The sequence below is a fragment of the Dermacentor silvarum genome, chromosome 1 (genome assembly GCF_013339745.2).
Source record: "Dermacentor silvarum isolate Dsil-2018 chromosome 1, BIME_Dsil_1.4, whole genome shotgun sequence".
NCBI lineage: Eukaryota > Metazoa > Arthropoda > Arachnida > Ixodida > Ixodidae > Dermacentor > Dermacentor silvarum.
In genome coordinates this window covers 423549454-423572076 of record NC_051154.1, presented here as the reverse complement: position 1 = coordinate 423572076, position 22623 = coordinate 423549454, and the positions used below count along the sequence as shown (strand labels likewise).

The window sequence follows — 22623 nt, the reverse complement described above, 5'->3', positions numbered from 1 at the left end:
AGGGTTGTTTTGACAGGTATGGTCAAACGACAAGGCTGCGACAGGGCAGCATTCCAACCATTTTTCTAGTGTTCTCCGCACATCTGCATAAAAAAGCGAGTTCGTAAGAAATGCTTGCTGTTCGTATATATTTCCGGAGCGCTTGCATATGAGATTCTCCATGTCGAGAGGAATTATTTACTACTTATTTATATAAAATGATACAGCTCACAGACCTGGCGGACGTCGTAGCTGCGTCTCACAAGTTGGCTGTTTATAAGCGTGGCACGCAACTCTTTCGCATCAAAACAAGAAAATAACTGACCTAACTGGCAAATAAAGAGTATTGCCAGTCACATATCGTGTGTGTAACAACACGATATGTGCCTGGAGCAACAACAGTTCTTGTGCAGCCATAGGTATCCTGTCTCGGCGTAATTTAACTTAGGCTGGATCGCGAATATTACTGTTTTCGGAGAGCAAGTTGCTGTTGCAAGCCGTCGTGTAAAGCTCTATACAAATCAGAGTTCATACAAATTCCTCTATTGCGGACTCACGATCTTTACAATATTTAAAAGCCATTATTCGTAGTTACTGAACCGTGTGCCTTAAGAAGTGACATTATCACCATGCCTTTAATTTTGGGCATTGGTGCAATTTTTTTTGTTTTTGCGCAGCCAAAAATATGTTTGTTTTGATGTGTTTGCATTTTATGTATGCCTGTTTGGTATTGTTTTCCTATAGTATACACTGTGATGCACCAGGTAGTTATGCAATATTTTATTCATTTTTTCCAGCATGTTGTTTTATGCTTATTTTTATCAAAATAGCCAGGACATAATAAAAATTTATTTACCACTTTACTGATTTCACCTTGTACTTCGGGTCACTTCGGTAATGTGGCAAGCTGATGAGCATGAAACGCGTTACAGCTTCAGCCCACGTATTCTTGCGTTAACAACTGCCTTGTGCATTTGTCCTTAGCCTGACATGACAAAGATTACTGGGGATACGACGGCCGCTTTCCACTTCTTTTACGGAGTCTTCGTCACAATTCTTTCAGCAAAAAGTCACTCTAAATTCGCCTAGTTCACCTCTCTGTGCACGCTTTATCGCCTCAGTTCAATCGCGTAATCACTTTTAGAATGTTAAATGTGGCTTTCCCATCATCATCAACTAGCCCAGCATCGCGTGTTCTTCCCATCATTACCTTTCGTTAAACTCCTATCACCCAGCTAAACCCCTTTAATCCACGATTATTTACTCCTAATTCAACATTATTACAGCCTCAACACACTTCATTCACCTATCTATATTCATTGTCACTGCAGTTCACATGCTTAATTAATATTGTATACTTGATAGTGGTATTGCGCGCGCTATCACATCTTATCCTAAGAGGATCATTTCGTGTCAACAGCACGGTTTTGAAACGGCCTTGAGACGGACACCCCACCATGAGGTATGCATAAAAGGCTGTCGCATTAAAAAAAAAAAAAACATCTGCGCTAAATAAATCATAGTAATTCTCCCGCTTTCATCATAAAACGCCACCACGAAATCGCACTGGTTACGCTACCAGCGCGCAAGCAGCGCTCGTTCTTGCCTGGAGCAAGATGGCCGCCAACCGGTTTTCCAGGCTTCAGCCGGTCGCATGGGCGCGCATAGGGGATCTCCACTCCAGAAGTTTTTTTATAACCTCCTTGGTAGGGTGGCTAGAAGGGGAGGTGTGAATACCGGCGGCGCTTTCCTACAGGCGCGCGTGACCCCCTTGCGCACCGATGCCACCAGGGGAAATATGGCGCTACCGCTCGCGGCGCGGGAAGCATAGCCGCGCCGGCCTGCCGGCCTCGCCTCGCCTCCGTGCCTTCGCCGTCATCTCGTCGCCTGTTTTGTGGTGTTTCTCGCGATACATAGCGTGTTGCACAGCGTCGTCGTGGCATTGCCAATTGCCATCCTAGTATTATTCACGAGGCCTTTCACGCTAGCTCAATCTGATCACCACCGCCTTTTCTTTTTCTTTTTCTTTTTTTTTTGTTTCCTTAGGTTTTATCGTTCGCGACTTTATTAATGGAACTGCAGTCTTGATACCACGTCACATTCCTGCCCTCTCAGAAGATGCCGTGCCCACAGTACTTCCGAACTTGCCAAAATACATTAGCAGGACTCTGACGAAAGAAAGAAAAAGAAGAGATGTCTCACACGCTCCACGGGTCCCAGGTTCGGCACGCAAACCACTCCGGTATAGGCAGTTCCGCCCAGGGGCGGATCCAGGTTTTTTCTGAGGGGGGGGTCAGCTTCTGTCAATGATGATGATGATAGTAGCCTTTCTTATTTACCGAAATTTACCGTTTTTCCTCACGATAAACCCGCGTTTTATACGGCTAAAGCAACACCTGTGGCCCTCCATGGTGGCTCAGTCAGCTCAGGCGTTGAGCGCGAGATCGCGGTATCAAATCCCGGTCGCGGCGGCCGCATTTCGATGGAGGCGAAATGCAAAAACGCCCGTGTTCTTGCGTTGTAGTGCAGGTTAAAGAACCCCAGGTGGTCAAAATTAATCCGGAGCCTTCCACTACGGCGTGCCTCATAATCAGAACTAGTTTTGGCACGTAAAACCCCAGAAAGAGGAAGAAGACCTGTAGCGAAGCCAGGTATTGGTTTCTCCGAGCTTGTAGGAAAAGGACGTTACCCAATTGACCCTTTTCGCGGAAATCCCGTGGGCGCTACCATGCTTGATCACGTGGTGACGCGTCCATTGCTTGCCTCAACTGCCTCCGTTGCCTCCTTGTTTACAATGGAAGTGCATGACGCCGGCGCGGCTTAGAAAACCTCTGTTTTCGGAGAAATCGTAGACGGTGACTAGGTGGACGCCCCGAAGCTTTGATCACAGCTTCATAGAACATGCAAAAGCGCTTTCGGAGCTGATTAAGCTATGTCCACACGGCGCAAGCAGCGTATATGGTGCTTGTTCTAAAAGCGGGGCTAAATGTGTATTCCAAGCTATCCAAGCTTTCCGATTATGAATTCAGTCAGGATTAGTGCATTTTACGCTTTGTTCTTTATTCGGCAAATATTTTGATGCAGTGGCTTGTACGTTTCTGACTCAGTGAAGTTCCTCGGCGCGGACGCTATCTGATTATTTTCTGCCTAATCGCTCGCGGGTGTGCTCAGTTCTGATAAATTTGTTCTTGCAGCGCACAAGGCTTGCAACGTAGCTGTTTTGTACATTGTAATACCTTGTAGCAAATATATATTACGGCTAGTAACCCGCTTACTCTTGTGGACCGTCACGAAATATTCAGCTTCGACCATTCGTGCGCCATAGGTGTAGTCCGTAATTTATTGTGCGTATACAGTGCGCATATATTCAAGTGTGCGCCCATTCACTTATTTTGATACGTCGGCGATAGAGTGGCCGTAAGTTTTCCTGCCATTTGGGACAGATGTGTATAGATACGCGCGCGAAACATAGTATGACAAGAGGCGGCGCTACTCCCTTTGTCATTGTTTAACGAGTGGTACTCACTCTTGCCGACGTTCTGGGGATGAAGCCCTTTCTTTGAAGGTTAGCAACACAAGGCTGGGGGATGAGCAAATTTCTGTATCCTCGAGGAAAGATGTACATCACGAAGTGTCCGTAACACGTTCGGACAGTTGCAGCAGCGGTCCGCGAACTTGACCACACATATTCATTCTATTCCTTAACATGACAGTCACTATTTTTGCAGCCAACTACTGCACACGTCTTCAATCAACATGATTCAATCTAGCATGATTGGAGCACAGTGTGTTAGCGAAAACTCAGTTGCATTTCCGACAGCTGATCGCACAGAAGCAAGGTAGAAGCAGTAATGGTTTCGTATTCGTGCGCGGTCGCTGAGGAGAGGTATGGCGCGCCGCCGTGAGCGCCATCTCGTTTCTCTAAAACAAACTGCTCCGCGAAAAGGGTCAATACAGCCATGTGCTTGGCGGCTGCGCCTGATAATACAGGGTGTTAAAAACTAAGCTTTATGGTTTTCTTAAAGTTAGGCACTGGGAGGCACGCGAAGACCACCTGTGCAAATAAGTTATGAGGCTAGGGGGCACAAAGTGAGATGATAATTATCGCTGTGAGCAGCCCAATTAACTAAAATTGAACAATTATTTTTTGTTGACTGCAGTAAGTGAATATGTTTGTATTGAAAACTTGGAGACATTCGAGTTTCTACACAGTATCAGTCGGAAGAATTATTCTAGGGTGTCCGTGCTCCGAGATATCAGACTACAAATTTCAATTGTTGTACTGCGCAGAATAATCGAGAATAAAGACGCGACAATTCTCACGAATTCCCGTGAATGACCATGAAGCTCAGTGACCACTTCTGTGGAGGAATGGTGGTGCCATCTTCTCTCTTGAGTCGTGGTGGTGTGCTGACTAGAGGAACGTTCTTGAATGCGGGCGTAACGCTCCGCTCCAACGCAGCAACCACTACTCTGGTTGTTTACGATATGCGAATCACCGCGTATGAAGACTCACGACGCCACCTACAAGAATAACGATAAAACTGCGAAGTTACAATGAAAAACTTGTAGCGTACGAACAGTACTGTGCTCGTACCGGATATTTTCAACGTGTAACTGTGATCACAATGAGTGCTAGAGTTAAAAAAAAGTTGCCTATGCGTAGTTCTTAGTTTAGCTGTTAGATATTATTTACATATGAGCACTTCAGCAAGATATCTCTATCATTAAGCAGGTTGGTCGCGGAACCGATGACAGCCAATGAGGCAACTGTTGACACCCCAAAGGGAAACTATATAAGTTAATCAGGCGCGAAGGCGCTCGAACGGACCTCGGCGTGTTTGGCAAAAGGGACGTCCCCTCGTTCATTCGACGCTACCGACGGGACGAGTAAGGCACGGCAGGCGCCAGGAGGTCCAAGGTATTCATGAGAAAAAATAACTACGGCAACTTCGCGACACCACACTCCTACGGAATACAACTAAGCTTGTGAGCGAACTAGCTTTACTTCTACATGGCTGATACCACTGGTACTCGCGAAAAATACTTTTGAAGAATGCTGGTGGCCATATTTTTTTTGCGACAGGATTTTTTGTCAGCGAGGGGGCGATGCAGAAATCTGAGGGGGGGGTCAGGACATCCGGACATCCCCCCTGGATCCGCGCCTGGTTCCGCCTACTATGACCCTGTATGCCTGGACTACATATTCGACTCTCTGAGTACGAATAAATTAAAGTATTATTATTATTATTATTATCTTACAAGAGAAGCGGCGCTTGTCTATTGACAAGACGGGGGAATGCATGCCCACCGGCAGACGTGGAGGCTGTAAATATACAGCGGGATGGAATGCCCAGTCCAGTCGCAGAAGAATTGTTCATTATCGAGCTTAAGCGACCTTTGGAACTGTGGTCACTGCAAAAGTTTAAACAAAACATTGCTCGTTACTGGACTGCAGAGTTTGCATTGAACGAAATGCTGCGCCTGTTGTGTTAACCAAAATGTTAGTGTTCTTCATTGGAGAAAGACTTGCCAGCTGTAGCATCTACTTGGCTGGACAGCTTCACAACGAAACCGCTGTGGAATCTAAAGAACAAACAGAAGGGACTTTGGGGGCCTTTTATATCTATCAGTCTATCAGAACCATTCTACAAGCTGGTCAATTAATGCCCTTATTGAAAACAAACTCACTCGTTTGCATGCCAAAGCTGTGGCAAAGTTTATGCAGTTGATCAATTGGTGATCTGCCAAAAATTGGTTGCCTAGAGCAAATCTGCTGCCCTGACAGCATCAGTTGTACGTTTTTATTGCGTAACAAGGATTCATTTTTTGCTTAAAGGTGTCATTCAGCAGGGCACTGAGAATAAACTAAAAGCACTGAAATATTGCGTGTTGTAGATCAAATTTTCCCATAGTTGTTTTCCTCACTTAAATAAACTATTTTATGACCAGATCTGTTTCTGTCTGAAATCATAGTAAATTGCTTATTTGAGCATCGAAAGGACATGCTACACGTCTTCAAGCGCTGGCACAAAGTGGTTTGTACGTCGAGAAGTAATCGGGTAATGACTGCAGTTTACAGGTCGTACGTACGGCACGCATAGGGTGATTACTGCTGACCTCGACGACGACGGTCGCATTTTGAGGGAGTCGAAATGCAAGGCACCTGTGTGCCGTAAGGTGTGAGTGCGCGTTAAAGAACCCGTAGTGGTCGAAATTATTCCAGAGCCCCCAGCCCCTATGATTCTGATCTGGAGGACCAAAAAAAAAAAAAAAAAAAACCGCGTTTGAATCTATCGACGCAATGCGAACTGGGCCCGTAAAATCTCACAGTAGTAGTGATGTGGGCTGATAAAACGTTGATTTTATGGATAAAGACGTATATTCCATGACGCTCGCAGACAACGCGCGATACCCGAGGCTGGCGATGCGCTCATTTCGGTTGCGTGCCTTCCCGCGCCTCGGTCAACAGCGCCGCCCTGCGGCATCGGTGCGCTGAGGGGTCACGCTTGCGCCGCCGGTATTCACACCTCCCCTTCTAGCCACCCTATCCTTGGTCGACGCTTCCTTTCCAACTCGATGAAATGGACCGGCAACGCATTACAAGCACCTGTCTGATACTACAAGAACAAATAATTTATATATATATATATATATATATATATATATATATATACATATATTCGCCTTACTTTGTAAAAGTGACAAAACGGTTTTTTATTTTGTTTCACTACGCTGAATTTGGCCAGAGGGCGCTGCAACAACGAAAGGTTGTTGGCGCTGCAACAACGAAAGGCAACGGGGCTGATTTTTTTCAAAGCATTGGGGTTTAGGGACAGTGAAGGCAAAATAGACTTTAAGCGGGTAGAAATAACCAAACAGAGGTTATCTGATTGGTGGATAAAATTAAGGCAGGGGTGAAATTTCACCCACCACAAAGTACAAATTATGTTAATAGCCATGGCTAGGTGGCGTATGCCACCGCCCGATTTAAAGGGTTCAGCCTCATCCATCCATCCGTCCGCTCCGCTACGCTACACGCATAACTAAAACGTGAAAATCGCCCGCCGCTCCGCTGTGGCTTAGCGGGGCAACTCGGATCGGAGCGGACCGTAAAGACGCTGAACTAAAACACTCTTAAACAGTTTTAGTTTAGCGTTAGAGTAATAGCGGGGTTACGGGAAATAGCGTTACCGTTCCGCAAACGAACTTTGCAGAAAGAGAGTTTTAGTATAGCGTGATAGCGTAGTTTACGTGCGGGACGCTATTCCATTACGCTTTGAATTTCGCATACATAGGGCACCTAAGATATGTTTGTGTGCGTCCGGAAAGTGCGAGAGGCAGCGCAATGGAAGCCAGGAGCGCGTTGTATTTTTACTTGCCATGTCCGCCGATCTGCAGCGAAACAGACAAGCAGTACAAGCTGTCTACCATAGCCTCCGAAATCCTCCAATCTCAGAGGCCATATGCCGTCGTCGCGCCTATCTCCCGACTTTAGCGACAGATGGCGCTCGGATCTCAGAAAAAATAAAGTCCCTTTAAGAAAAAAAAATTTCTCTCGTTAGGCTTAGGCGCGTTCGAAACGAGAAGCGATCTCGAAAATTCCTCAAGATTAGCCATAACACTCTCTCGGCGAAGCGACATGAGACTAAGCAAAAGCCGTTTACGCAGTCATTTGCTACGAACGAAGTGAATTCTACAAAAACAACGCCAAATTCAGTTCGAAGCGGGCGGCCGGGACCGCCGCCATGTTTTACGTACACTACGTAAACACGCTAATACGGTAACGTTAACTCTGAGAAATAGCGTGCGCACGGTAAACGGTATGGGTCGGTTAGCGTTCTGCGCATGCGCACTTCGATCCCGCTATTCCGGTACGCCCGCTATTCCGGTAACCACGCTAAACTAAAACTGTCTATTAACGCGGCTCGCTGTTCGCTTGCAAATGCGACTGGAAAAGACGCGACCACGGAAGCTATCGACTAACAGGCGAAATGCGAACAATAAAAAATTCGGCACAGGCACTTAGGACTGATTACGTACGTGGGAATGCAAAAGCATTATAATCCTTTTGGTGACACCTTTAGTCAGTCAGATGGCTGCGACGTGACGTGTGCAACATACCGCACGCCAGTGCCGAGGAGCCGCCGTGGCGTCGGGGAAGCGTGCTAGTCGCGCAACCCAGAAGCCCGGGTTCGATTCCCACCCAGACCAAAATGTACCAAGTTTCCTTTTCAAAGCCATTCATTTACTTTGTTTACAGGAACCTCCCTGACAAATTTGACATCAATCCGAACATTTTAACTTGTTTTTACTCTTTGCGCCGTCGGCCATTCCTGTCCACGCACCGTGATAGGGACGTAAGCCGGTTAGCAGTCAGCTTCGTCGTTTCGGGGCGTAGTGGCGGTGAAGACTCTGACGTCACAAGCAGGTGGTGGCCAGTAAAAAGTCATACATTCGTGGGCATCAGTCGGGAACACGCAACCAATCTATAAAATTCATTTTAAGGAAAACTAGATGACTTGCAGTCATTACGTTTGGCACTCATAATCAGACTGCAAAAGAGAACCTATATTCACCGAAAAATCGCCGGAGTTGCCCTTTAACGCTGCGGGTTCTGCTGTTACACTACATACGTTCAATTGCTAAACGTTCGCAAGCGTAGCAGTATATTAAACTAAATTAATTTACCGAGACTTATTGCAATAAATTTTAAGGTAATGTTTAGAACGCAGCAGCTGAATGATAAGACAGATCAAGGCGTACATGCCGGAGCGGCTGAGATTGTTCACGCGAATCTGAACCGACTGCTTCCGAGCAAATCAATATACACAAGGAGTTTTCAGGTGGATCAAGTGGCGGAAGCGTGGCATTTGACCTGTATAACGATCACTAATTGTCATCGCCGTGTTAACAACACGCGACTAAGCGCGTGTCGAAGAATTTAGTTCTATTTTCACAAGTGCCGATAACTTAAAGATATTTTTCTTCTTTTCCCTGGGGTTTTACGTGCCAAAACTAGTTGATTATGAGGCACGCTGTAGTGGGGGGCTCCGGATTAATTTTGGCCACCTGGGGTTCTTTAACGAGCACTATAGCGCAAGCACACGGGCGTTTTTGCATTTCGCCGCCAGCGAATGCGGCCGCCGCGGCCCCAGGATTCGATGCCGCGATTTCGTGCTCAGCAGCCTTACTGACTGAGCCACCACGACGGCGGGTAACTAAAAAAAAAAAAAAAAAAAAAAAAAAAAAAAAAAAAAAAAAGCAAAGATAATGTGAACCAAATACTTTTCGAGCTAGGAAGATCAGTCCATATAGCCGTTTTTTTTAATCGTGCTGGATTTGCAACCTTACAATATGAAGATAAACACAGAATTTCAGGTGCATCAATTGTTTTGTAAACATATTAATAAAGTACGCTGTTGTATCTCGCACCAATGCAAGATGGCGCGAAGAAAAAGACACCGGGCGAAGGCGAGCCCGAAACTGCTATCGTAACGGCGAAACAACAAAGAGAGCTTTTATTTCCGGTCAGGGCCTTATATACCCTACGCCCGTCACGCACAAGGTTGACTACACTAGTACTATCGTAGAGAGGTTGCCAACCCGCAAACTGAACACAGCTGAACACAGGCAAACACAACATCATCCCCTTCGCAAAAAAAAATGAAGTCACACATAGAAGTCCCGGAACCGTGACGGAAGCCGTCGGTCCCTAGTCGAGGGTCCTCTTGACGTCACCACTGAAGGGCAGTTAGGGGGTTGACATGAACTTGATAAAGGCGGTGATCTCGTAGGCGTGGTTGCCTGCAGAGGCAGTTGCGAGTCGTCTGCACCACACGGGTCGGGGTCTTCCTCAGTGGGCAGGGCGCTCGGCGACTGCTGGTTCCTCCCGATCTGACACTGCTCTGGAACAGACACCAACTTCGACGCATTCCATGTACGCCCATCCTCCAAGCGGAAAGAGTTTGGACCTAGCTGCTTGACTATTCGTCGGGGCTTGGAGTAGGATCGTCCCGCCTTTCCCGTCGCTGCTTGGGTACGAACTCTCACATAATCTCCTTCCCGGAACTTCGGAGCCTTCGCCGCTCGCCTCTCGTCTGTGGAAGTCTTCATTGACATCTGCTTTGCCTGAACACGGGCACGCAGCCGGCGCATGGCCAATGCAGGCTCTTGGAAGAACTCCTTGGACTGCAAGCCCACAATGTCGAGGAGAGTCCTGGGCTGGCGGCGGTGAAGTAACACAGACGGGGAAACTCCTGTAGTAGAATGCGGCGTTGCTCTGTACACGGCCAGATATTCCACTACAGTCGACTGGACACATCTGCCTTCCAAAACAGAGAGTTGAATGAAGTCCTTTAGGCTTCTGTTGAATCTTTCCACCAAGCCGTTGGCTTGGGGGTAATATACGGACGAGACACCATGCTTGATTCCCCTCTCCTTCAGGAAATTTTCAAATACCTGGGATTTAAACTGGGGTCCATTGTCAGAAATTATTTCCTCTGGGTAGCCTTCGCGGCTGAAAACATTAGTTAAAAAGTCGATGACAACTTCAGACGTCACTGTATTTGCGAAGTAAACTTCTGGCCACTTAGAATGGTAGTCTATTAGAGTTATTACAAACCTCGGACTTGCCTGCTGCAAGTTGAGGGGGCCTACAATATCAATGGCGAGCTTCTGCCATGGCAGCTCTGGGAACGCAACAGGCTGCAGGGGTGCATTAGTCGGTTTTGCCGACTTGTCAGCTGCTTGGCAAGTGTGGCAACTTCTGACTGCGTGTTCCACCTCCGTATCCATTCGTGGCCACCAGAATTTCTCTCGAAGTCTTTGCTTTGTTCGTGTGATGCCTGGATGCGTGTCATGCGCGAACACCACCAACTCGGATGTCAAAGTTTCAGGCACAACAATTCTGTCCCCTCTGAACACTATGTTGTCTATCACTGAGAGTTCCTCCTTCACCTCATGGTAGGGCTTTACTTCTGGGCCTAAAATCTTTTTGGCAGGCCATCCAGAAGCAATGTATTTAATCACAGTCTGTAAGGTTTCACTCTCGGCTGTAGCTGCTTGAAGCTGCCCTTTGGTGATACAAGACAGTACCACGGACACCACCTCTTCGTCCAACTCTGGCTCAGCTGCAGAGGTCACCGCTAGCCTGGACAAGGCATCAGCCACTACGTTATCACTTCCTTTTTGGTACACAATGTCAAAGTTATAATACAAAAGTCTGGCAGACCATCTTGCAATTCGTAGTGGCCTTCTACCAGCACCTCCCGACGACAGCAATGTCACCAGCGCTTGATGATCAGTTCGGAGAAGGAATCGCCGGCCCCACAAGTAGACGTGCCAGTGTTCACACGCGAAGAGACACGCGAGGGCCTCTTTTTCCCCCGCAGAATACTTGCGTTCGGCAGACGTCAATGACCGGGATGCAAAAGCTACCGTTCGCAGCTCTTTCCCTGCTTGCTGCTGCAGTACAGCGCCCAGTCCTGTGTTGGAGGCATCCGTAGTCACAACCACCGGCAGTTCTGGATCGAACATGTGGATCACGCTGCATGACGATAACGCTGCTTTGACGGCATCAAAGCTGTGCTGTGCGGCTTCGTCCCATACGAACGCTTGCTGTTTGCGCAATAGTTTCCTGAGCGGTTCTACAACGTCCGCATAGTGTGGCACGAAACGGGCGTAATATCCTGCGAGTCCCAAAAACGATCGTAACGCTGGTGCATCTTTTGGCACTGCTGCCTGGGTGACTGCTTCAACTTTTGAGTGCATGGGTGCGATGCCCTCACTACTCACTACATGACCCAAAAAGGATATTTGGTCCACATCAAAAACACATTTTTCATTCAGTGTGAGACCTGCATTGGAGATCCGTTTCAGAACTTCTCGCAAGTTCTCATCGTGTTCACTGGCAGTCTTTCCCCATACTACCACATCATCTATGTAACACAGTACCCCTTGGCACCCTTTCAGTATGGATGACATCAACTTCTGGAAAGCTGCAGGTGCAGATGCAAGGCCAAAGCATACTCTTCTAAATCTGAAAAGGCCTTCGTGAGTCACAAATGTTGTTAGTTCACGACTTTCACGTGTCAGTTCCAGCTGATGGTACGCAGCTTTCAAATCCAGTTTTGAAAATCTAGTTGCACCTACCAGGTGGTGCAGCAGTTCCTCCGTATGGGGGAGAGGGAACCCATCCACTATGATGGCCTTGTTCACTTCTCGAAGGTCAACGCAGAGGCGTATCGTCCCATTGGGTTTCTGCACAACAACGATCGCCGATACCCATTCGGCCGCATCAACTCGTTCTATGATGCCCGACAGTTCCAGTTGGCGCAATTCGGCAGACACACGTTCACGGAGAGCAAGCGGTAACCGTCGTAGCTTGGCAGCTACAGGCTTCACCGAGGGACGAACTTTGACTTCGTGCACAAAACCCTTGACCTGGCCAAGTTTACCAGAGAACAGGTGCGAAAATTCACCACGCAGGTGGGCTGGCAGCAACGATGAAGGCTGTGAATCTGTTTGTAGACACGACAGCGTATCCCCTTCAATGCAAAGTTGGAGATTCTGTATGGCATCCAGTCCCAAAAGCGATGTACCACGTTCCACGACGTGAAAAAGAACAGAGGTTTGAACCTGCTTGTAGGCTACGTTCGCCAGAAAGCATCCCTTGACTGCAATCTGTTGCTTTGAGTAGTCAATCAGCCTCACTTTAGCATCCGTAAGTGAACAGCCAGAGAAATGTTCTTGAAAGCTTGCTTCATTAAGCAGAGAGACAGACGACCCCGTGTCGATGAGGAGGCTCAGAGTAGTATTGTTAACATTGACATCGATGTAAATTCCTTTCCCTCGCATACCTTCAGTGCTGAGGTTGCGAACAGAGATAGCATTCGTCGCTTCAGGCGTGTTCTTGCTTTCGGTGTTGCCCCGAGACTCACCTGGGCGTCTTGAACGGCACACATACGCAAAATGTCCAACTTTGTTGCAGTTTCGGCATTTCACCTTCTTAGCACGGCATTCTCTTGCATTCGCTCGATGTTCGGTTGACCCGCAACGGTAGCACGCCGAAAATCCACTTGCACTCCTACGTTCAGGCTTGTCAACTATTCTTTGCACCACTGAATCAGCTGACAGTTCCTTAAGTTCATGTAGAGTCTGTTCGATGTGCTTGCCAAGCTCCACAGCGCGGCTCAGCGTAAGGCTTGTTCCCTCAAAAAGCAGACGCTCACGTATTTGTTGCGATGTCGACCCCTCCAGTAGCTGGTCTCGTACGGCTTTCTCCATTTGATCACCGAAATCACAGCTTGCGGCTAGCTCACGCAGTGCAGCGGCATAAGCCTCGAAGGGCTCACCCGGCAGCTGACGACGCTGTCGAAAGCGGTGTCGCTCCATCAACTCGTTTACGCTTGTTGCGAAATGCTTGTCAAGCAGTGAAATTGCCTCGTCGAAAACATCCAAGTCGGGCTCAGTCTTCATATGTACGTTGATGAGCTCCGACGCGGTAAGTGGCGCCAAACTGTAATATATTCGCTGCCCCTCCAAGCCTAGTGCATTCAGTAGGATAGCTTTTCTGCGTCGCTGCGTGAGGTCCTCGCCGCCGATAGCCTCCAAGTAGTTGAGAAACGCAAGCTTCCATTGTCTCCACGGTACTGATGCAGGACCCGGCGTAGCAAGAAACGGAGGAGGCGGCGGGTTGCAGTTGAATAAGGCAGCCATGGCTTACCGGCGTAGAGTGAGGTGCAGGCGTGAAAAGAGTAGCGGGCGACACGGCAGCGCTGCGAAGCCTAACTTGCCGGAGTGGCGTCGCGAACGACGGAGACTGCTGGAGTGGGCGACGCAACTCGAGCTCGCATCCTTGAGCTTGATGAAGCTTCTGGGCGATGAGTGCAGGCGTGCATCGATCTTGAAGAACTCGCGGTTTTACCTCGTCGCCATTTTATGTTGTATCTCGCACCAATGCAAGATGGCGCGAAGAAAAAGACACCGGGCGAAGGCGAGCCCGAAACTGCTATCGTAACGGCGAAACAACAAAGAGAGCTTTTATTTCCGGTCAGGGCCTTATATACCCTACGCCCGTCACGCACAAGGTTGACTACACTAGTACTATCGTAGAGAGGTTGCCAACCCGCAAACTGAACACAGCTGAACACAGGCAAACACAACATACGCTACGTTATCTCACATTTTAGTCTTCCAAAACGCCCACTTTACACAAGATTTACCGAAAATTTCGCGAATTGTTTGTCTCGTTTTAGCGATACGCGGCTAAAACATTTGGCAACACTGGTTAGCAGTTGAAGAGTGCATGCGGCGCCGGCAGTCCTTTACGGCGCCGCCGAAGAGGTGGGGAACAAATTGGCTGGTTGAAGATTAGATACGACGTGGAGAGAATTTTTTAAATAAAGTTTTGAGCGTTGTTGTGTGCGGTTACTTCTGCGAGTTATATGCGCGGATCTTATTTCAATAGCAATTATATATGAACATTCTAGGCGAATTTTCGACATCGTCATCGCCGTGAGCTTCCATAGAAAGTACAAGTGCGATAAGATCATATCGCGCGCCGTACGCTGCGGGTGCGAGGGTAACCCAAGAAAGATGGCGACTTTATGCGCGCCCAGTGTTGGCCAGGTGATTAGAACGCGATAGGGGGCCCAAGTGAGCGGGCGTCGCCTCCTCTAGCCAGGCCGTGGCTGCGCATGGCTGTCCGCGGCTGAGCGCTTACACCACCCGCGCCTTATCTCGGAGGTGATCTTCGGCGGGTGCAAACTTGAGGCGAGCCGTGATGGCTGAATATGCGCTGTCTTTCCGCGCGCCTAGTGCCTGCCTAGTACCTGGAGGTGCGTAATCTCAAGCTTCGGAGACGCGCGTTGAAAGGAGAGATAGCACAAGCGTCCTCCTCTCTGTTAGCACTCATCAAGCCAACGCTGCGCTGCGTCTGTGAGTGTTCACGGTCCTCGAGCGAGATCTGTTCATGTTTGACTGTGCGTACGTGACGACACACTTATTAGTTTTAGTAAGCGAATGTTTACTGCAATTTATACAGCCTACAAAATTATGAACCTTATGTCGTGTGGTTGTCTAATACTTGCTATCGCTATCAATGCTTCGCCTTATGGGTAAAACAGCGACTTCCCTTTTCCTCTTTCCAAGTGTTGCAAAGGGTGATGCGGGTCATACGAAGACGCTGGTTATACACAGGAAAATACGGTAGTCACAGAATTCACTGAGTGTTCACTGTTGCTGTAGTTAAAAAAATTCCCCCACGTTGCCCAAGGTGCACACTTTGCAGTGTTTTTAAGTGCGACAGGCACTGGAGGCAAATTTCAATGAGACCTCCTGTTAAAAATTACACATTTTTCAACATTCCCCAGTGTGCAAAGATTGACAAATCTGGCCAAAAGTAAAGGTGCAGTCTTTCGTTCAGACAGTGCATGGTGTTACTTGTAGAAAAATTCTGGTCGATCTTTGCCAGCGTGACTAAAAAACCATTGATCAAATAAATAAATTTTCAGACATGATAAGGAAAGAGTTGATAGTGCTTCATTTTGGAAGTTCTACTTTTTCTTGAGAATTGTAAAAACAGTGTTTTCTACACTTCTAGGATTTCTTGCATTGGTATGCACCATTTGCCTCTACAGGTACCGTATTTGCAGGAATATAATTGAAGGAGAGTTTGTGCACACCCAGAAAACAAATAGTATTGATTATAATGTGAACTAAAGAATGTAGTCGTAGCCTACGTAGAACACTTAAGCATAGCCCGAAGCACAGCCTGCTATACTGATGTGGGCTGCTGCAGGTGCACGTTGCAATTCATCTTTACTGTAATGGGCTACTAATCATTAACATAGTAGGGGTGGTATGATCAGATGCCAGAAGGCACCATGCATTGCTACTGAGCCACAGACTGGCATACAAACAGTTGCTTCAGGGTAACATTGAGCAATTAAAGACAAGTGCCTAGTTAGAACACCATTTGTCACAATTATTTGTCATGACTCACAAGAGGTATGCTACACAGTGTCAAAAGTGGCCTATCACCATTGCCGAATTCAGCCAGCCACATTCATTGGTAGCACATCTCTGGGTGACCCAAGTTCAAACTGATAAATGGATTTTCATGCACGACTAAGTCAGTCATTATTTTCAGTGCAGCTTTGTTTACAATTCATGTCAAGCAAACATTCAGCAGTGACTCTAAAGAGGCTGCTAGATAAACAAACAAAAAGCCACTACAGCAGCTAGTGCGAGGAGTGTGTCACGGTTGATGACATCAGCGACTACGAATGCATGAGGGTTGCCTGACTACCAAGGCATTTACAAGAAATCATGACCATAAAATTCACCCGGATTTCACAGAGCGGCATCTGATATACGAAGAACAAAGTGAAACGAGTTCCAGCATGAAAAGAAGAAAAAGTTGATGCATGCTCAAGGAACACTGAAATGTTTGGTTTGTTCACGTACACATTACAAAGCACATTTAACATGCAGCTCAGCTATTTCAAGAGACATCTAAAAATTGTACGAACAATTGAATAGGCTTTATTTAAAAAATCAGTGCCGATGACAAGTGTGGTGCACCTCAACAAACAAGCACAGTCCTTAACTTAGAGAACAGTTTAGAAATAAGAAAGCTGCGCACAAAGTGTGACTTGCTTAGATCCTCAGCTTTGGGCTTGGGCTGTGTCAGTTTTTGGTTCGACTTTTTGATGATTGACCATATTTTTAATACTTTGCAAAAATGCTATCTTCCAGAGATGTAACAACTGTGAGGTTTCTCCGGAACCTGGAAACAAGAAAGATGAATTCTCATGGCACAGTCCTTCTGTACAGCTGTCTCCCTTTTTTATACCACCATCAAGCACAATTCACTCAAAAGTGAAGGGCATAACATGCAGCCCAACCAGTGAATTAAGAATGAGTGTAATGATTTCAAACCATAAGGTGCCTTGATCGTTGCTTGGTGGGTAAGCACTTTAGCTCATCCCCATAACTTTTTTTTTTGCAATGGCTTAAATACAGTCTGCGATATTGTGATGACATCTTTTCCCGATGCCTTGCGGTGCCTTTCGCTTTCGTGAGTGGTTAAAGCGTCGCTTTGACCACTCACGAACGCAAAAGGTGCCGCAAGGCATTAAGCATTGGAAAAAGGCATCGCTACAAAATCGCGGCCATGGTGTCACACGTACGCGTGTGTTTGATACCCAAAAGAGAAAAAAGAACACTGTACCAGTTACAGTAGAACCTTGTTGATACGATCCTGTTACGTATGATTTCCTGGCGCAAACGTTCATGATCGAGAAGACAACAATAACCCAATACAGTTACGCTTCTTTTTTACTGGTTCATATGTACCCGGAAAACACAATTTTTCGGCACCAATGTTCAGCACATCGCCAAACTGCGATCATGTCATATATTTTCCGGCTGCTAGATCCCATGTAAACAAGAAAAGGCGCGAGGTGCGCGTGATCGAGAACAGTAGCTGCCTGCCGCAGCAGCTTCCCCGCAATACTCGCCCGTCCGTCTCACGTGAAAACGCCAGTGCGCACTCAGTTTCCTATTCTGGTACCAGCAAATCGCCCCAGGGTCGTCGCACGTGGCATTCACAGCTATAGCCGCCAACCTGATTGCGGTAAGCATCTTCACCTATCTGTTCCACAGCGCATGGGGCTTAGTGCAGTTGGAAGCCCAGGGGACGCACTCTGAAACGATCCACTTTGGCGATACTATCGCATTGGCCAATGACGCGCGCTGATTGGCTGATTGAGCACGATGTCATCCAATTTTGCTGAACCAGCCAATCAGTGTGCGCCTCACGGTGATGTTGTCGCCGAGGTGATACTACTGCCGAAGTGGATCGTTTCAGAATACAGCCCCTGCACGCTTTTAATAGATATTAACACAAACGCGCCGCCATTCCCTACTGCAGCGTCTTGTTTTGCTCTGTATTCCGGCATTGCCCACCAGCTTGACTTCGTTTCGGTTTCCCGTTGCCATCTTAAAGCACTACACAATAGGAAAACAACAACATGAGTCTCGGGTCGCTCGGGCCCCACCAGTTCCACGTTCCAGTTCCGTGTCAGTGTCTCGTGCAGCAACAATTCGCGACAAGTGGGCACGTTAAAACTTCCCGCCAAAATGCCTCACTCGAAGAAGCTGCTGACCCAGGACGAATACGAGGAGCGCAAGTGTACGATTGCTGAAGCCGCAAAAAAGACAACACGCGACTCGGGGTGCTTGGGCCTCAACAGCTCGGCGTGCATCGGCGTCTCGTGTTGCAATGGTTAGTGAAACGCTTCGGATTACGTAGAGCCAACTACAGTTGAGTCCGTCAAATTTTTTTAGTGACTCTGGATCTTACGTTTTCCCGGTTAGTATGTTTTTTTTTCTCGCGTTTCCCTAAGAAAATGTATGAACGAAGTTCTACTTTATATATGCTGCTCACATAAGAGCCAGATAGAGTCACAAGCAAGGACAGTGATGGCACTACAGATGCCACACCAGAACGTTAGTAGCTTTGTGTAAAGTGCTAATTCACAATGGTAAAGGTAGATTGGCATTAGGCTCAGACCATCATTGCACTGGATGTATTGACAGACAAGCAGTTCTTGTACTGTATCCTTCTTCCGTGAGACCCATGAGTAATGGGACAACTTTCAGTGCTCTTTTACAGTGTACACTACCGTGTTGGTCAAAGTGGCCTGCAACATACATAGTACGTATAATTCAGATTTTTAGAACAGGGGAATCAATGAGCTTTGCCATGCTGAAATCGGGGTATGCACCAGAGGCAAGTTTTACAGCAGGGCTTTGAGTCTTGTACTTGCAGCACTACTGTGGCTGAATAGCAAAGCTATGACATGATAACAGTAAACCAACTGCTGCCCTTATAGGTGTGAGGGAGTCAATATCAATCTAGAGTTAAAATTCCAGGTTGGTTTCTTTGGCTGGCTTCAGAATCAGACATATCTGTTGTCCCATTGTAGCAATGGATTATTGATAATTCATATAAAACCCACCTATTTTATGCTCACAAACGGAAGAATCGACTACCAATTCAAAGAACAGTGATAGCTTACATCATCATTCACTACTTACAAACATGATGAGCTACATAAAGCATTCTGACCAGATTGGTGTTAGGTGAGAGCTGTTGTTTTAATGAGTGCTGGAATGTCTGTTGACACAAAGCTTTCTTTTGTAACAAGTTTGAAGTCAACAGCTACACAGGAAAAATAGCATGTCCAATGCGAACCTGGAACACTGTAATGTGATGGCGCAACTATTGGGAGGCTTTGAAACTTTTGAGGCCCCCATTCTAGCGCTTTTTAATGACAGTTGAAGCCAACAACTCTTGAAACTTATGGGGATTGAGGGAGGCGCCGGCGCCATTGCACGGGGCTTCACCTGTTCTGCCGTCCCTCGCCTTCATTCCCCGTCCGCTGCTAACCGGTTCCCGCGGTGGCACTGCGCATGCGGTGGTTTGCGGTAAGGGCGGGGCGCTGATGTCACTACGCAGCCGCATCGGCTGCTAGCGGCGGAGCGTGGCTCTCTTATCTCCGGGACCAGCGCACGGTACGTACATGCTTTCCTCTCGTCCGCCGACACCTTTGTGACTAGGACTGGAGCACACGCACGGTGCCTTTGCCCGTGCGGGGAGCGCGTACTTTGTGCTGATCCTTTTCCCGACGCTAAGCCGACGAGCGGTGCCTAGCGCTTGCGCGAGGTTGTACCACGCCGAGCCGCACTTGCTGAAAGCCTAAGCCGACGGAGATTGCACGAGCTCTCGCGAGTTGACCCATTGGTTATCGCCAGAGCAAGTAGCATAGCCGCTGGGACTTTTCCTAGCGGCGTGTCCCAGCTTGAGCCTGTGCTCTCGCCGCGACGTGCTATAGGCGCCTGTTATTGTATTTTCGCCCTGGTTCGCGACCCCTTTGGTTCCCCGCCGCGCGGGTGTTTGTGCAGTGCTGGTGCCGACGGATTCAATAAATGGTTTCCGTCAACTCGGGGCTTTACTGTGTTTTTGCGTGCGTTGCTCGGTAGCCCCTTGCGGCCTCTGAGCTCGCGCGCGAGCGGTGCTGGAGGCGACAACTGACGCGGCCCTGTGGCTCGCTAAGCTCGAACCAGCGGTGGTTGGTCTCCTGTGAGACACCAAGAACCCACAAACTTGCAAGGCTCCATTGGCTCTGTTGTGCAAGCTATGTTAGTAGACTTGCAGATTTCAACGGCTGCTGGTTTCAACGGTCATTGAAAGTGCATGCAAGATAGCTGTTAGGCTGGTGCCTCAAGCTGCCCAGCTTTTATATTAGGCTGCTCGCATAAACTTTAATTAAATGACAGTAGAATCGCAATATAATAAACATAGATATAACAAAATATTAGATTTAACGACTTAAATCTATAATGTGCCACATCGAAATCAGCGTGTCACGACTATGTGCTCATGATGGATAATCGATATAACTAAGGTATATCTGGGTCCCATGCAACTTTGTTATAACGAGGTTCAACTGCAGCCAAAGTAATTTCACAAGCCACTGTATTTGCTGTCATAAGAAAGTTACACTTATGCCACCTTTCTTGAAATGCTCATCTGCCTATGACCAACAGCAATGTGAAAGTGAAATTACCAGAAGCTTTTTAAAAAGTCCCATTTCACAAAACATGACCACCTGTAATACAACTTCATTACTACAATGAGTAGGTATTATGAACAAGAAATAGTATGTTCTAAGCTTTCATAGCCACCATAGAAGGAATCTGGAAGAAAAAAAGAAAATGGTACGCACTCTTTGAAAGCAGCAACAGTATCATCAACCTTGGATGGGTGGCAGCAAATGGCCAGCTTGGACACAGCAGGGTCAAAGAGCGAAGACAGATACTGCTTTCCCACACGCACCATGTCTTGTAGCTTCACTTGTGCCACCTTTTCCAGTAGGGTCCTGCATGCCAAAAAATGACTCCATTTGCTACAGGGCAAAACTCGCTGACCATGTGAGTTCAGTGGCAGTGATTACACCAATTGCTGTGTAATTGTGAGATTACAGTAAAAGCTCGTTAATTCGCACCTCGTTAATTCGAATTTTCGAACAATTCGAACTAAGTGGCACAGTCCGGCCATGCTCCATAGAGCCTTATGTATTGAAAAGCTCGTTATTTCGAATGCTAATCCGGCCCGCCACGAATAATTCGAACTGCGCGCCGCCGTAGCCAGCTCGCAGTCTCTGCTGTTAAGCGACAGATGGCGCGACATACACTATCATCATTGCGTGTTTTTAGGGGGCAGCACTTGCGTTTATTCGCAAATGCTCTGCCGCATCATCATGGACAGCGGGATACACAGTGCGTTCGGTGGCAACCCCGAAATCGGCCATTGTCTCCGTCGCCAGTGCAATCGCAACGTCTAACTTCTAAGCCTCTCTTTTGTTCTGTACGTGTCCGTCGCAGACCGACACTGCTCGCGTGCCGCTATGTCGTCGCGTGGAAAATACCGTGCCAAAACGTTGGAAGGAAAAAGTGGAAATTCCAAGGGAAGTGGATGCAGGGAAGCAGAGTAAGAATGAAATTGCCAAAAAGCACGATATACCGAGAAGCACGCTGTCGACCTACATCCGCAATAAGAAGACTATTGAGGACTCATACGCGGCTGAAACTTTCGCCAAGGATCGGAAGAGAATTCGTACAGCAAAGCACCCGGACCTGGAGGCAGCGTTGCTCGCATGGATTAAGGAAAAACGGAGCCAGGATATCCCATTGAGTGGCCCCATCATTGTAGCGAAGGCGGCTGATTTCGCGCTACGTCTGAACCTCTCCGACTTCGCCGCTTCAGGGTCAGACACGACCTCGTTTTCCGCAGTGTGTGCGGCGAAGCCAAAGCCGTAGACGCGGAAACCTGCACCGTGTGGCGGAATGGTGCGCTACTAGACCACCTGAACAGGTACGCGCCATCCGATATTTTTAATGCCGACGAGACCGCCTTGTTTTTTAAACTCTTGCCGGACAAAACGATCACCTACAAGGGGGACGTGTGCGCAGGCGGCAAACGTTGCAAAGAGCGGGTGACGGTGTTGCTCGGGGCCAATATGACTGGAACCGAGAAGCTCCCCCTATTTGTGATAGGGAAGTCGCAAAAGCCTCGATGTTTTAAGAACATCCGCACGCTGCCGGCCGACTATGCAGCAAATAAGAAGGCCTGGATGACGGGTGAGCTTTTCAAGCAGTGGCTGAGGAAACTCGACCGAAAATTTGAGCTCGGCAAGAGGCAGATTCTCCTCCTCGTCGACAACTGCTCGGCGCACAAGGTGGAAGTCGAGTTGAGAGCCATTGAGCTGGTTTTTCTTCCGGCTAACACCACTGCGGCTCTTCAGCCTATGGATCAGGGCGTTATAAAAGTTTTGAAAAGCTTTTATAGACGCCACGTTCTCGAGAAGTTGCTCCTGTGCTCCGATAATGAGAAGAGCTACACCGTCACTCTGCTCACAGCCCTGCACATGCTTGTGCGTGCCTGGAATCAGGTAACCACAGAAATAATTGCGTATTGTTTCCGGCACTGTGGTTTCGGAGCCCTTAACGCAGACGCAAATGAAGTTGAAGAGAACGTCCGCGCTCTGGTTCATGTACGGGAGGTGCTCGGCG

General features: G+C 47.8%; 1 protein-coding gene across 1 annotated transcript in view; it reads right to left on the bottom strand.

Moving 5' to 3' along the window:
* Positions 1-16506: 16506 nt before the first annotated feature.
* The window catches only part of LOC119447775 (uncharacterized), a 108360-nt gene continuing 102243 nt past the window's right edge, over positions 16507-22623 (bottom strand). The window contains 2 exon segments of the mRNA XM_049663932.1: positions 16507-16771; positions 20778-20930. Coding sequence (XP_049519889.1) covers positions 16711-16771; positions 20778-20930 — 214 coding nt within the window. The 3' untranslated portion in view covers positions 16507-16710.